This window comes from Mytilus trossulus, chromosome 4, assembly GCF_036588685.1.
Source record: "Mytilus trossulus isolate FHL-02 chromosome 4, PNRI_Mtr1.1.1.hap1, whole genome shotgun sequence".
NCBI lineage: Eukaryota > Metazoa > Mollusca > Bivalvia > Mytilida > Mytilidae > Mytilus > Mytilus trossulus.
In genome coordinates this window covers 63686132-63703658 of record NC_086376.1, presented here as the reverse complement: position 1 = coordinate 63703658, position 17527 = coordinate 63686132, and the positions used below count along the sequence as shown (strand labels likewise).

At 31.0% G+C, this 17527-nt stretch overlaps 1 protein-coding gene across 1 annotated transcript; it reads right to left on the bottom strand.

Moving 5' to 3' along the window:
* Positions 1-4921: 4921 nt before the first annotated feature.
* On the bottom strand, positions 4922-14807 carry LOC134714097 (APGW-amide-related neuropeptide). Its single transcript, XM_063575342.1, has 3 exons — positions 14193-14807; positions 6829-6878; positions 4922-5183 (listed from the first exon to the last, which is right to left on the bottom strand). Exons 1-2 carry the CDS (start codon positions 14739-14741, stop codon positions 6837-6839), a joined length of 591 nt encoding a protein of 196 aa, XP_063431412.1. The 5' UTR covers positions 14742-14807; the 3' UTR covers positions 4922-5183; positions 6829-6836.
* Positions 14808-17527: the final 2720 nt, after the last annotated feature.

Genomic DNA, 17527 nt, shown 5'->3' with positions numbered 1-17527 from the left:
CATTGTTTTATATAAATTAGACCGTTAGTTTTCTCGTTTGAATTGTTTTACATTGTCTAATCGGGGCCTTTTATAGCTGACTATGCGGTATGGGCTTAGCTCATTGTTGAAGGCCGTACGGTGATCTATAGTTAATGTCTGTGCCATTTAAGTCTCTTGTGGACAGTTGCCTCATTGGCAATCATACCACATCTTCTTTATTATATTTTCAACATCGTACTTTTTTTCTGTTTTTTTTTTTACATTTTTTAATTCTACCTTCACTGATGAGTCTTTATAGACAAAACGCGCGTTAGGTGCACCTTAAAAAATTCAATCATGGTATGTATGAAAGTTTATATCTGAGGATTAACTTGTGCTTTCGCAGACCAGGTAATTTCTCTTCGTTTAACTATTTTTCAGCTTTCGCTTATAAGTCAAATCTGTGTCCATCTCGCACGAGGAAGACAGAAACTAATTCAACCGAACAGAATATAGTATCATGAGTTTATTTACAACCACTATGTTGATGCTACTGCTGATGGAGGGTATCTCACCAGCCCAGTAGTCAGCACTTTTGCCTTTTTAACATATTTTCATTCGACTTTCACTGATGAATATTTTGTAGACGAAACGCGCGTTGGGCGCAAATAAAAAAGTTCAATCATGGTATGTATGATAGTTTATGTCTGTGGACTAATTTGCGCTTTCGCAGACCATGTCATTTCTCTTCCTTTAACTTTTTTTCAGCTTTCGCTTATGAGTCTAATCTGTGTCCATCTCGCACGGGTAGACAGAAATTAATTCTGCCGAACATAACATAGTAACATGCCGATAATTGAGACAGTTACAGATACGGCTTATTTCTTTCACAGACATGAAGTGGAATATGTTTGTTCGAGTTTATTTTTACCCAACCTTTTTGAAAACAATACTATCATTAGACACGTATAATATCTATAAATTTGCTAAGTTATATGTCAAACTAATAAATTCTGGTTTTATTTCCATTATGAAAGCCATGTAATCATTCCCTAAAAAAAAATAAAAAAAATATTAATGTGTTTGGATCACAAAATCCTTCATTATTTGTCTGTTGATCCAATTATAATACCAAAGTGTCATAACGTCTACTTATATTTTCTTCTCTTTATGATTTGTTACTTACTCCCTCAATACATTAAACGCCTCCTTTTCTCGTTTAGATATGATATTAATACGCTATCAAACACTATTCTATCATAGCAAAGTTTCTTATTTTGTGTTTTGTTTTATTTTCAATAGTTGTATATCTGGCATAATGATATCCATATAAATATACTTTTATATAGGAATGGTAAAAATTATTATTTTTTTTTTAGACAATTCAAGTTCTCTAAATGGAATGCAGTAAAGCACTGCTCATTTTTTTTATCAATTAACATTATAGTGAAAAATGCCTGAAAAGGAAATGGTATTTGAGTTCGTATCTATCCAGAATTATGCAAGGAACGTTTAAGCCAAATAGAATCCTAAGTAACTGCAAATTCAGACTTAAATATCAACTCTGTTATAAAGAAATATAAGACGACTAAACACAATTAAAATGTTGAACATCCTCTTTTATGATTAATATGCCAACTTTTCTGTTTTTGCATATGCTGTTCATGTGAAAGGTAAATAAGCTAAGACAGGTTTAATCCACCTTTTATACACAATTTAAAGCCTTTTCCAAGTTAAGAGTGTGACAGTTATTTTCCATTCGTTTGATGTGTTTGAACTTTTTGTTTTGCCATTTGATTAAAGAATTTTCTTTTAGAATTTACAGGGAGTTCGGGATTTTTGTTATATTACATTTTTCTTTGTTTAACATTAAGTTTGCTTTTCAAATGTTCATGAAAAGAACATCGACTGTCTAAGAAACTTGTTTTAATGGTCTTAAGGCAGATCCCCAAAGCCATACTTTTCAACGGAAAACGTTTCATATGAAAAGAATTCCTACTATTTGTTAATCATTGAAATTATACGTAACGTCTACGTTTAGGTTGGTGAACAGGTTTTTCAGCTGACGATTTGTACTTATGTAAGGAATGAAAACACATTGTTCCTGTATGAATGGTTAACTTTATTTCTATGAACCAGTATTAAGAAGAAAACAAATACCAGAGTTCTTTAATTCATACTTCTGTTGTCTTCAAGTAAATATTTTTGCTGATTAAAAAAGAATAACAAGGTACTGAACTTAAATTTCTAAAACGGGAATTACTGTCAAAAAAAGAAGTAAATGCCAGTGAGAGACACATTTGGTATCTTTGACACCATAACTCATCTCATTTGTTAAAATAAATTGTATAAAGACTTTTCTTTCTGTTGCTAAATGCAGCTAGATGCGGCTACATGCAGGTACATGCAGCTACATGCAGCTACGATAATCTATAATATCAATTCTTGTGTTTGCTGAATGCAGAAAGGATAAACTTTTATTAGGATAAAAACTATACACCTTATCGCTATTCCCGCTTGACCCGAGAATCTGTCCCGCTTGAACTTTCGACGTCATACAACAATCTCTTTTCCATTGTGGCGTCAGATATCTCTTTTATGACGTCAAAATTTTACGGGAACTTGTGTGATGTCCAGTAATGGCGGATAAATAGCGATAAGGTGTATTGGCTAATGAGGCTTGACTGTATTTTTTTGCATAAACTACAGAAGGGTTACAAATTTTAGAATAAGAAAGCATAATATAAATAGGATTTTTTTTTATCAGGAAACTAAAATGATTAACATATATGACAAATATTAGCGGACCAGTAGTCGCAAATGTGTATGCACTTGTCAATTATGGGTATCATTGAAAACAATCGATTTTAATTTTGAAAATGTCCATACCGGGGTCATCAGAAGATAACTATGTAAAAATCAAGACCAACGAAAAGGAACAATAGCAAAAAAGTAAGGTGCACATTTTTTTTAATGAAAATGAAGATAGTAATAAGTGGATACCGATTTTCAATAAAACTCTTATTTCGTTATATAATCCTTGAAATTATATTGCATGTCATAATCAAACGTAACGCTACAAAAGAGAAAGACAAAAGATACTAGTTGGGATATACAAACTTATCAGATATAACAAATTAACAATGCTACGGGGAAAACAAAGAACGGGTACCACATGTGGAGCAGGATCTGATTACCCTTCCGGAGCACCTGAGATCACCCCTAGCTTTTTGTGGAGTTCGTGTTGTTAATATTTAGTTTTCTGTGTTGTGTCATGTGTACTAATGTTTGTCTGTTTGTCTTTTTCATTTTTAGCCATGGCGTTGTCAGTTTAGTTTAGATTTCTGAGTTTGACTGTCCATTGTTTTAGATTTACGAGTTTGACTGTCCCTTTGGTATCTTTCGTCCCTCTTTTAAAGACACATAAAAGTACACAATTTTTTTTTAAAACTTATCAAACTACAAAATAAGTGCCATGAAGTTTGAACGAAAAAAAAAAAAACCCCGATTTAAATAATGAATTATAGAAGTAAACTTCTAATTGAATATGATGACCTTCAAATGAATAGGGAAAGGACCAGAGGCTACTTGGGTCCTGATTCGATCACCTGGTAAACATTTGAACCATCAAAATTAAGAAATAATTTCTTCATGTCATGCTCTATGCTCATTTTAACATGGGTAGGTATTATATTTGTCGATATTTTACACTGAGCGTTAGCGAGGTGTAAAATGTGGTCAAAAATAATGCCTACCCATGGTTAAATGAGCATAGAGCATGACATGAAGGAATTATTGCGATTCTAATATGACAAATACAATATATTTATAGATCGAAGCGTACGAAAATACCGTAAGAATGTTTGGCTGTTCTCGTGTCCTCCCTGAGGAGTCTGTATATTACATTTCATATTTGATAAGTCTAAAAAGCAGGGCAAATATATGTTGTTTGATAAAAATATATAATAAAAGTTTATGTTAGCTGCTTAAATGTAAATATTTAAAAGGATAACGATGGAAATAACGTTAATATAAACAGTAAGTCCGTGCGCATTTGTCAAACATATTTTGTGTGCTTATTAGAACACGGCGTTGTTAACAAAGCGTAATAAGAACGTCATATTAGAATAATAAACAAACGTGACAGCAATATTTCACACACTGAGGAAATCAGATTGTAAAAAGTATAATTAAAAAAAAAAAATGAAAGGAAAATTTAAAACGGACAGCCCTGATACAATTGCAAGGCCAAAGCCCAAACAGAAAAAAAAACCAAATGCATATTAACTGTCTTATTTCTTACTCGGTACAGACGTGTTCCTGGAATCTATACTTCAAAACCATCCTGCATTATTTGTGTAGCTGTGTTTAATTCAAATTCACTTGGAGAATATTAAAAAGACAATTATGGTCTTGCTAATCGTTTTATCTCTTTACAGCTTTCTGCAACGACTTCATACTGCTTTTGCCAAAAATGCATAATAGGTGAAATGAAACTTTATATTCATAGTACAAGTTTTCAACGTTATATCAATAATTAGGAGTCGATAGACGATTTCAGCCATTTTGATTTATAGTTTCAAGATAATGATAAATAATTGTAAAACTGTTCTAAAAACTGGCATTCAAGGGACGAAAAGGTTGTCAATAAAAAAACCACCAGGAATATACAGAAATTTCCTTTTTTCAGTTTTGCTCGAACTGCTTAGAAGTTTTGAAACACGAGACAAACGAATCCATTAAAATCATAATGAGGATAGTTATTCTAAGAAATACCATATACCATTGCTGCTAAGTTTCAAAATATTTATCCGTTGTGTTTCAAGAGTAAAAGTTGTTGATAGTATTCGACGGACGACAACGCCAATCGTTGGCATTGTATGACACTGAAATTGTACCAGAAGTACAAAAACATATACAGAATATACGATCTCCAAACATAAAAACAACAGACTTTTTATAATATAGAACATTTTATTTTTGAGTTGTACTTTTTGAAAGTACATCATTACATAAAACAGGTAGCAGTCAATCCAAACCGTCTAACAATAGTTGGACCAAATTTTGGTATTATTTACCCTCTCAGGTTATGTTTATTATTGTCAACAGTGGCAACTTAGAAATGATCATGGCAATAAAACTGTGGAATGTTGATTTCAATGGTGTAAATGATGAATATCCATGACTGTGATCGTACGAAGATGTTCCCTTTTGGTGAATGTCTGAAATAAAAAATGGAAAAATAAAATCATATAACATTGAAATATTGGTCTTCATACTTTTACTGTGAAACACACCAAGTCGAAATTTGATTAACTGCAATGCATATTTTTACGCAAAAATCTAACCATGGCATTATTCATATATCTAATTCAAGTATTAAATGCACTCTCAGCCTTTTTTTCCCTATTTAGTGTGCAGCGTCGATACATTCTGTATCTTTTCGTTATATTAACATATTAGATCAAATTAAAAAGCTTAAAGTGGGATTTTTATGGATGACTATCCTACCTTTGAGTTTACATAAATACTTGTAGAACGAGAAAACAGGAAAAAATACAATACAAGTAGAATTAGCGTATTCCTTTGTTATAAATAGTCAGGAAAGAAACTGAAATTAAATTTTCCAATTTTATTATTTAATATGTATTTCCCCAGACTAAGTGTCCTTAACTTTATGCCTATCGTTTTATCTTTAGTCCGTTATAACTCACAATTGTTCTCTGTTCAATTCAAGTCGAGATTATATTTGCAAATTTTAGTGAAATGAGCATTAATATTGCCATCACGTAACAATAAAATATTTGCCTAAATCAATCATGTGTTTGTCCTCTTACTCTGAAGTTCAGATGAAAATGTTACATTCATTTGACATATTATTCCTATGGTGATGATGAATATCTTCCGTTAGGTTTGTTCACAATTAGCGGTGGAGGTTTCTAGCTTTATTATTGTATAACATCCCATTTGTGTATTGATATCTATTTTATTCTTTCAGATGGAAGATATTACTGTTTTTTTCCTGGTTTTCGACTATGTTACTATGTCAGCTTATACATTAATTTCTTTAAATACCACACATTCATAAGAGAAATAATCTGTCTGAATGCAAAGATGACATCAGTACAAAGATAAGATATTTGTTAGTGAAAGATTCAAAAGAACTTTAAGAAGTGGGCATGCATATTGTACTTATAAATTAGATTAATAATTCTTCAATATGTCTGTCGTCCAGTCATCATATCAAATTAACTGACATATGTTGTTTTTGTTTTTGATATTTTGTAAACGCCAACGAAAGAATTATTCAATGTCAATTTTTATCGTTATCACTATTGTTTTCTCCCAAATTAACAGTGTAAACATATTAATTATTAGTATAAATGAATGGGTTGATAATGGTGCAGTTTATTTCATTCACGTGTATCTACACACTACGAGATGTTATTAGCTCATAATTTTGGTACCCATTCAATACAAGTATCAGCTTCTCACAATATAGATTATTATCTCGTCCACTTATATTTCCTACTCTTGGTTATTTTACTAAATTAAACTTTACATCTGATATGGAAATTATATTCGTTGCATAATATATAATTAAAAATATTTTCCAAATCTTAGACCGGAAGAGAGACTGTTCCAGCAAGGAAGCAACTCGAGTCTGCATATGAATAACAGGGCAAAAGAGATAAATATCAATTAGACAGCAACACTAAAGAAGTGTGCAGTAATTGTGTCTTTCTGTTTTGTTTTGCTTTTCTTTCTGCATAGTTCTCCTTCTTATAAACAAAATGCGTTTTGATAATAATGAAGCAGAAGCCAGGAGTTTATCACCTTTATATTTTTTATTTGTAAAATACCAACCTTTAACATCATATATTGAGGGCTTCACATTCACTATGTAATTTCTCAGCCTGAAATAAAAATACAAAATAGTTAATGCTTGCGCAAAACAACTGAACATTTTATTGTCTTGAATGCGGTATACGCTATGGACAATCTTTGAGTGGTCACACAACTAGGGGTAACCTTTTGGACTTCAACGATGAGTAAAAGATGTACCGCATAGTTAGCCGTAAAATCTATAAGTCTTTTGATATGGAATTTCATTTAAAAACGTTATATTACAATAGACATTTAATAAACCACAGAAAATGTATCCGCATAATTCAAATCATTTTCGAAAATATTAAAAATACAATGGATAACTCTTTTAAGTAAATATATCGTATATGGTAATGATACATTTATAACGGAATAAATTCTTGATTAATTTTGTTATCCTTGAAAATCAGTTTTTACAATCTTTCACGACACACTTTTAGTTTATTTTATATATTTTCTCTTTTTAACTGTCCTTTGATACAATTACCATTTTTGATATTTCAGCAAATTTTCTGGAAATAGAACTTGTAAATTTTATTTATCGTATAACATGCTAAAAGACGACCGACTAGTATGTTTCGCTATGCATAAGAACATTAATGCAAATTTAATAAGGAAAACATTGATAGCTTGTTATCCCACATTACATTTTATATTCCGATGATTCAAGGATGTGATGGAACATATTGACATCAAATTGACTGAGAAATCAAATGAATGACAATTAATAAGGCATGTATTGTAACAAAGAGTAATTACTAAGAAACAATTATAGACCGGTACTGTTAAGTCCTATTCTTATCTTTATTAACGCGCGTCAATTTCTTTTAAAATTAGATATATCAAGTCACTAATGGCGCGGTCCACGGAGGATATCTTAGTGTCTAGTTACCAGATTGATTGACAGTTCATGGGGGAAAAGCCTAAACTCCTCTAAGTAAAATTGAAAATACGGTGTCAAAGATTGCAGAAATCTGTGAGAATCAAAGAAATTTATGATTATACAAATGTTTGACACGTTTGAAAGCAGTCATCGTTTCCATTCATCATGATAGGGAAGAACATATTCAATATGCAAAGGATGATAAACTAATTTATCAAGCAGGGAAAGACTCTTTTCATGCCTTTTGACATGCATTATATAATAGCTAAAAACTCACTGATAGATATTAATTCATTGCAGATTGCAAGCAAAGAATTGAACAGAGTCAATTATCTATGATGTGATAGAGTCAAGATTTTTTTCATAAACTAAAAGTTTAACCTTCCCACTATTCACCTGCTGGTGTTGTTTCCTTGTATTGATGAATATTTTATCCTTTCATGTTGTTTAGGATTACATTAAAGGCGAAATGAACTTGTAGATGATAATGAAGATAAATATTATCCTTTCGTCAAAATGAAAATGGCTTTGGAGATTTTGTTTTAATTTTCACTACGCATTAGCTAAATAAGCTGTGTCAAAATTAATGTTTACACACTTTAATTATTTAAATGTGAGTGCGTGCCTCAAGATTTGGAGTTTGAAATAATAGAATTCAACAATATATCAAAACTACGAAAAAGACAAAATACTTGGAGAGGTACAAAGAAGGTGGTAAATGGAAGAAAATTGTTGAATGCGTTGATTTATTCTGCCTTTAAAATTTATTACAATCGTGGTTAGTGTAAAGAACAATATACTTTTCGCACTGCGAGAAGAAAAATCAAATCAAAGTTTGTGAAACACACATGTGACTCTTTACAGAAAACTTGGCGTGAATATACATGATACTATAGAAATGCTATTTTAGTTATACTGATTATAATGATGATTTAAAATTGCACTTATCATCTTAAATAAGACTAGGATTCGTAAATTTAAAAAAAAATGAGATAAACAAACAAACATAGAATAGACCGTTGGTTTTCCCGTTTGAATGGTTTTACACTAGTAATTTTGGGGCCCTTTATAGCTTGTTGTTCGGTGTGAGCGAAGGCTCCGTGTTGAAGGCCGTACTTTAACCTATAATGGTTTAATTTTTAAATTGTTATTTGGATGGAGAGTTGTCTCATTGGCACTCACACCACATCTTCCTATATCTATAAGCAAATTGAAAAGTTTCATGAATTTGAGCAAGTCTATGTTTGCATAATCTTAATAAATCTGCGTTCAAAAAAACGATTGTAAGGTGCATATTGAAACGTGTTTAAATTACAGAAGGGTCAACGATGTATGTTCGTCAAATTTTTCTCTTTTAAATCACCTTTTACGGCAATCAAGACAGACTTTTTAAATATTCTTTAATATTTATCATCCTTAACCGGAAATCTTGTAAGCAATTAGGATTAATTGTTGTCTTTTATATTTTTTGTTCTATAATATTAGGAGAAGAACTGAACAATAATTTGTCTATATATATACGAAGAAAGGATGTACAAAACCTATTCTAAAATAAACAAAATGTAGGAGTAAAGTTGTCTACCAATACTGGTACCTTTTGTTGAACTGTTACAAAGTCATCTCAAGTATTTACAATAACGAATTCGATCAATCAAGCTAGTTCTATAAAGAATTAAAAGGAAATTTAATTGTAGCAATCGGAACCTATAATTGTCAGCTAATTAGACAGGCTGTGGTGACACATTTATCGTAATAGTCTTGAAACAGTATTCAAGTAGATATACTACCAGACTCGAAACCATGGCGATGCAATATATTTAGTGTTGTACACAATGAAAGTTACTTCAGATATTTACATCCATTCCTTCTTATTCAAAACTAACGTGTTTTGGCTAATCTAATTAAACTTGGGTATATTTTGTTCTAAATGAAAAAAATAAAATATGGGATTTAACATCTTATCAAATAATCTTAGTAGGTTGAGAACTTTCCTTTACAAAATATAGTATCAAAAACTGCCGAAAAATTTGAAACTGAAGGGGCATTATGTTTGCCTATTTATATAAAATGAACAATCGCAGTACAGAAATACTGGCTTACGGAGACTAGAGTCGCACACGTAGGATGGTACCAAAGAGATTGAATTCACCGACAGCGATACCTGGATTACATTTCGAATAGTTAAGTTTACACATTTGGCAACCTAAGTTTGAGAGTGGTTCATTATTTCTCATGTTGTGAGACAATAAAGTAAACGGTTCGTAATTTTTATGTTGTATATTTAATGAGAACGTCCTAGTAATTTTACAAGTTTTACTTCAATATGTCAATTTAATTATAATGGTAAGTACATGGACCAAAATAAAAATTTGTTTCACGATAGATTTGTATTTGTTTACAAATATCGACAGCCTTAATTATGGTGTGTTTGGTCATTTTTCCTCTGACGCAGGTGTTATCACAAGACAAGACTAATGAATACTGTTATTCAGTACAGATCATATGTTGAGCATCGTACAATCTAATTCTTAATAGCAATCACTGTTATGAATCTTGTAAAACAATCTTCAACATTGTTTCGGTGAAATTATGTTTCTTTGAATAATATTATTTTAGTATAAAGAAAGGAAAGACTGACAACACTTGACCAAAGGAACAGAACACTGACAGTTTACACAACACTACCAAAAAACTTAGTCAAAACAAACATCGCTATATGTAGAAATGTTTGCGATGTTTTCATTTATAAATGAGAAAAGTCCGACGGTAGCATGTTCTCAATATAAATAACTGGCATTGGTAATTTCATTGGTGATTTTCTTTCACATATTATTTCTATTGTTATAATTACATCTGCCATTCTTGCCACTTATCATTGATTCACAGTAATAAATGCAAGCATTGGTTTCTAAAATTTCTAAATTTCTAAATTTACAGTATCGGGATTGTATTGGTGGATGAACAGTTCCATAAAATGCTGTTTATTTCGTAAGCATTCAATATAATCTATGTTAGTAATTCGAGATGAGACCATTGCTTTGTATTTGAATCTAAGGTAATCAACCAATATATATTTATACGTAAACAATTGTAACAATTGTTAAGGTTTCAAATGACTGAAGCAGAATTAACCAAGTGTTTACAACTATCTTTTTGAATATTTAAAACTTAACCGCTTTTACCTCACACATTTATAGTTGTATGTAGATTGCATCTCGTTAGCGGTTTTCGTGTCTCTTTTTTTTGTTTATTGTCTTTTTCTTGAATTCAGGGTTGATTTTAAATCGTCATTCATCTCCTGATTGATATATATATTGTAAAAAATTTGGTCTTAAAATTAAAGACTGAGAAATTTGAATATTACCAGAAATGAATGATCACACGGCAAAAGGGAGTCCTGTTCCATTATAGGGTTCCGTGGTGTTGCTTATAGCAACTTGTTTGTACAGAGAATGATTCGGCTCGGTTCTACGGTTGTACTGACCTTGCAGTGACTTGATTGCTTTTGCTCAATTTTGGGTGCCGTAATGCGTCTTTCAGATGATGAACAGCAATTAAAATCATATATTTTATCTATGAGACTCCTGTGTTGATTTAGCAAAGTGTTATGAAAATCTAATAAACAGAACATGCTCATTATTCTGATTTATAGATTAAAGTTTGTGATGATATTAACTGTCGCTCTACACAATGTAAAACCTTTGTTTGGCTCTTTCCCGACTTCATTCGCCACAATGGTTCACATAGTGGCTCGCGACTGATGTTTAATGTTAGTAATGTGAAGAAAGTCCTATAATATAAACATATTAATGGGATTTGAGATCAAATGATAGATAAAACTTTTACCAGAATTATACGGTACTCATCAATAATTGTTACAATATCATTATCAGTAAGTGATAAAAACAAAATAACTATTCAATTATTATCACCCATCAATACTCATCATTTGTAAAATAACAACTATTGATGATAATGATTTGTAAAATAACAACAACCTTGATTTAAATTATGCAACTGAAACGTTGTGTGCAATGTGATGTGTCGACTAAAATGTTTTTAGAAATGTGATATTTAGAACTACTCTTAAAAGAGGGACGAAAGATACCAAAGGGACAGTCAAACTCATAAATCTAAAACAAACTGACAACGCCATGACTAAAAATGAAAATTAGTCAAACAATAGTACACAAATGTACACCCAGAAATCATTCTCTTGATGCTTTTTATAAAAGAGATACCAAGGAGAATGTATGCCTTAATTCAAATGATGTTCAAATTTCCTAATATGGCTATTAATGTCTAAAGTTTACAACGCTACGATTTGTCTTGTAGAATTGATAGTGATTATGAATCTTATTTACAAAAAGCAGTTGTAGGGTCAATATTATCAATTCGGTGTTGACTTTCCTTCATCATGCTTATAGTTTAGGAATAATTTTAAAAATAAACTTAATTCTCAATGCACATAAAACGCGGTATGGACGTTTAAAAGAATAATTCTGCTCAAACCGGTATTGTTTCGAGTGTACAGCTTACTTAGACTTGAGATGAAGAACATCCGTATAATCCTAATCATGAGCTATGAACTTTGTTAACTTTGTGTTGGTATTTCGTATAAGGAATGATTTCAAATTAATTAATATCAGTTTTACAAAGATAACAGGACGGACTATCAGACAAATTTACAAATACATATGTACATTGTTTAGCACATAAATAAGGCTGCCAGCTTTTACCGTTTAAATGTTTTTTACGTTTGTGATATCTGTGCCTGTTATAGCTTGTTGTGTGGTGTGGATTTTGCTCTTCAACGAATGCCACACGGTGACCTATAGCTGCTAACTTCTACGATAGTTGGGCTCGGTTGGAGAGTTGTTTCATTGACATTTATATCACATCTTCTTAATTATATTTCGACAAAAAGTAAGAGTAGCTGGGTTTATTTTGGCTTTGGATGGTTCTATTAGTGTAAGTATTGATCAAGATATACTGGTATTAAAATATGACGAATATTAACTAGAGTAGGTATAAGAAATTCTATTTCTATTGCTATTACATAGAGCCGACTTTAACATAGCTTATAAGAATAAACGAATATTAAAAATATTGATTATATATTGCAATGATATATTTATGATAGCTGAGATTGTGTGAGATTACACAATATATTTTTTTACATTATGGAAACAAAACAAAACAATGTTTAATCTCTATGCATTTTTATTGTGGGGGCATTTACTTGATATCATATATAAAGTATATTCAATATATTTTGGACAAGAGCTATCTATATTTGTTATAACATATTTCAAATACAGTCAGTTATACAATCTTTCGGACCTTTCGAATACATTTGTAGAATGTTCTATATAATTACGATAATTAAAAGTGACATTTTTATAAGACAATATACTTCTTCAAGCATGTAAGGCTTGTTATCCTGATGAAACAGCAAATGACAAAGTAAATTATTAACGGCTATTATACAATGTACGTGAAAAAACCTTTTAAATTGTCTTTATACATTCGCTGTCTGATGGCGAGTGTATTTGTCTTGGTTTATTAAATATTAAACTACATGAATAATACAATAGTAACCTCTCGTACAATACAGCTATACGAAAATATAGAAGCGTTCGGCTTATCTTATTACGGAGCTTAGTCAGTATTTTTGTACCCAAAGAAACTGACATTTGGTAATGGAGAAAGTAAAGTTAATAAAGGAGTACTTGAACAGTTGGAAATCCAAGTTTAAAATCATATTACAGTTGAAAATAAAGCAGGCGAAACCGAACGCATATTACCAAAACCACACAAATATTTTGTATATATCTTTTTACATCGAATTTTAAGAAGAAAATTGCAAAAATGTTTCTGTAGGTTAAAAGAGAATAGTTCCAACTTTGTATGCATACAAAAACATAAAAGCATCCCCCTCAAGGACGCAAAAGATATGCAAGCAAGTGCTTTACACAGATTGGTTGATTTGGAATGAATACAAAGTTGTGTTTTGCAATTTTGGAAACACCCTTGAAACATTTGAAAAATACTTTTTAAATTAAGAAGGAATCTTAATATGAACATTTATAGACTAAGAATTGGTACATAACAAAACAGCGTCATACGTCACGACGAATTAATATCACTGTTAACTCAACAAAGCATGTTGTCTATGTCACGACACAACAAGACATAAAGGTCAGTCCCTAAGTTATAGAGGTCAATAGCCTATATTAGCTGCCATTATGCTTAAGGAATCCGATGATGAAAAAGCCAACACACAAACAAATTTTGTTTGATTAAGATTTCTAATATTTCTTAGAATTAATTCTCCAAAGTCATAAGAAAATCATAAAAATAATAATAACAAAATGTGAAATTAAAAAATATAAATGCGTGCACATTTGATTTTGTTATAAAATAAATCAATTCAATACAAGATTCTAAGAATAGTTACCTCGTTTAGTAATTTGTATAACTGTAGAATTTCATCTTGCAAATCCATGCACATATTTGGTCCTGAGCGCTTTCCCCATCCTGGCGTTCGTTTGCCCCATCCGGGTCGTCGAATATCAACTTTAAAAGTGTCAGATCGTTTTCCCCATCCAGGTCGCCGTTTAACTATAGAGTTGTATAAACTAAGATCGTCAAGAAGAGCTGAGCTTCTTTTGCCCCAACCAGGTTTTCGTTTTTCTACATCATATAATGAACTGGACCTTTTGCCCCAACCTGGGGCACGTTTTTCAATTTCTTCGGAATCGAACAACATATCACTTCTTTTTCCCCAGCCAGGTCGGCGTTTATCTAAATTATTTAAAAGATCATCGTCAAAACTTCTTTTCCCCCAACCCGGTCGTCTTTTATCAGCAGTTAAAAAGTCATTGTTCGTGTCATCTATAGTATCTAAATCTCTTTTCTTTCTTTCACTCGACTCATCTGAAGATGAAGCTATTATAATTGTTCCTAATAATGAAAAAATAACAAGAAAAATATTTAAAGTTTCCATAGTTCCCCGTTTCCTTGAAAGCAAACAAAAGTGACAGAATACTAAACCTGGCTTGTATTTATTGTTTAGGAAGATCACACGTCATTTCAATAGCCATAATTTGCTAAGGTTGCAAAGACCAATGATGAGGCTTGTAAAATTATCTATGTACTGTAGGCGTTGTTTGATCAATACTCTAGATTCAGCAGATCATATCTTCGCAACATTTCAATTAATGTCTGATAAAATCAAAATTAATATGCTAGAAAAGTTAAGAAAAAGAACATAAAATTTTTATTGTTTTTATTCCTTGGGTTCACAATCTTGAAAAATTGCAAAATCTGATGGAAGAGTTTTGGTCGCGTAATGACAGGAATAGTTGTTTGGCCTGAATTTATGTGTCCGGTTCTCGGTTAATTCATAATTTCTGGTAATGACAAGTTGAATTAAAAAGTTACAATCGATACTCCTCCGACTCTATCGATAATTAGGCTTTCTTTATAGGTGAATATATCATTATATGATAATCTTTAAACAAATTAGATTCAACAAATAAAATTTGCGTATAATGTCATGTCATCTAATTATCAAATAATTTTAATGATCAATACCCTTTATGGATTGCTAGGAGTAGCACCAATTATTCTGACGATCTTAAGTAACTGTTTGTCTTGAAGCGGTACATGTTGTTGTTGTTTATGTATATATTTATAGAATATCAATAAATATGTTAAACTTTGATTTCAACTGTATATAGTTTAAGCTACAAACATATTTTTTTGTCATGCATCCAATTTTACTTTGATAAATGCATACGCCTGATGAGCCTAGATTGTGTCTAGCGAAATATATTTATTTATATTTTAATAGAACTGTTTAATGTAACAATTAGCGTGTTTAAGTTATATTTTTAAAATTATATGAATATATGTATTATTGGAAAGTATTATCAAATTAATAAATTAGCCATTCGAAAAATAAAGATAAAACTACAATCATATAGAAATAAAAAGACTCATTCTTATAATTTACTGTACATAATAAAGAAAAAAGAGACAATAAGGCTTAACATGACCGAATACTATGTATTTATACTACTTCTACTAGGCCGATCATTTTGTTTTGTTGGCGGACTGGAAATGTTTTACCAGCCAAGTTAAAAGCACTAATATTGTGATATCAAAATTTGTTCGTACACACTTTTCTAAGCTATTTTAGATCAAGAAATTCAAGCTCTAATTCCTTCCAAGTTTTTGTTCATACTTGGGATCTTTTTTGGTTAATATGCTCTTAATTGTTTTAGCTCAGGGATTTTAAAATAGGCTCCAAACAAAGAGACATGAATTGTCGAATTGAGCATCTAGTGCAGTAAATTTTTCCTGATAATTATCAATATTGTTATTATTATATATTAAACTATTTTCGTTTCTTCACCGTCAGTGTAAAGCAACATATTTATGGATTTTAAGAGTGTTTGCCCACGAAGCTAAGTATGTAAACCAATCCTATAAATATTACATGAAATTTTAATTGCACTATTATGCATCCCAAACTGACCATTTATATACAAGTAATTTCATTATTGAAAAATTCCTAAACTTTAACGACATTTTCATTGATCCTTTTCGATATTGAGAAACTATTTGTTCGAAAGAATACAGATGAGGAGATAAGTAGATATAGGAAGATGTGGTGTGAGTGTCAATGAGACAACTATCCATCCAAATAACAATTTAAAAAGTAAACCATTATAGGTTAAAGTACGGCCTTCAACACGGAGCCTTAGCTTAAACCGAACAACAAGCTATAAAGGGCCCCAAAATTACTAGTGTAAAACCATTCAAACGGGAAAACCAACGGTCTAATCTATATAAACAAAATGAGAAACGAGAAACACGTATATATTACATAAACAAACGACAACTACTGTACATCAGATTCCTTACTTAGGACAGGCATGTTTGCCATTGGGACTAGTAACAGAGACCAAATGACTAAGATTTTAACAAATATTGGTCACTTTACAGTCTTCCGTAATGTGAAAAAATACATGAAGTGAACTAAAAAAAACACCAAATCATGACAATGTGTGAAACAGTCAAAAGAAACAGTAACCAACGACAACAACTGATTTTCTGGTTCTTTGATTGGGACAGGCACATAAAGAATTTGTGGCAGAGTAAAAATGTTTATTCTCTAAACGATAAGATTTTTTTCATTAATTAGGCCGTTAGTTTCTGGTTTTCTGGTATGTATTGTTTTACATTTGTGATTTTAGGGATTTTATAACTGACAATGCAGTATGGGCTTTCCTTAATGTTAAAGACCGTATGGTGACCAATAGCTGTTAATGTCTGTGTCATTTAGTATCTTGTGGAATTGTGTCACATCGGTATTCATTCCACATCTTCTTCTTTACATTAAAATTAAACCATAAGGTATTTTCATTATGTTTCACATACTTTTGTCAATACTAGTATGTGTATTAATTACTGAAATGGCAAGAGGTTGAGGTAACTATTTAGCTGTATAAGCTCTATAAATTTGAACAGCTCAAAGAAAGGGCAAATATAATAAGAAAATTTCAAAGAACATATTTATGTAATTGTCAAATAAACAGAAAAATACACTAACGTCATCAATACTGTTTACTATAATATATCACGTGAAAATATGATATCACGTGAAGACACTTTCATAATAAGTCAATTGGAAATTTGAATACTCGCCATAGTTGATATGAAGTAATCCTGCTACCGTTTTACTAATTAATTAGCCTACTATTCAGTCTTAAAAGATAAACGTGT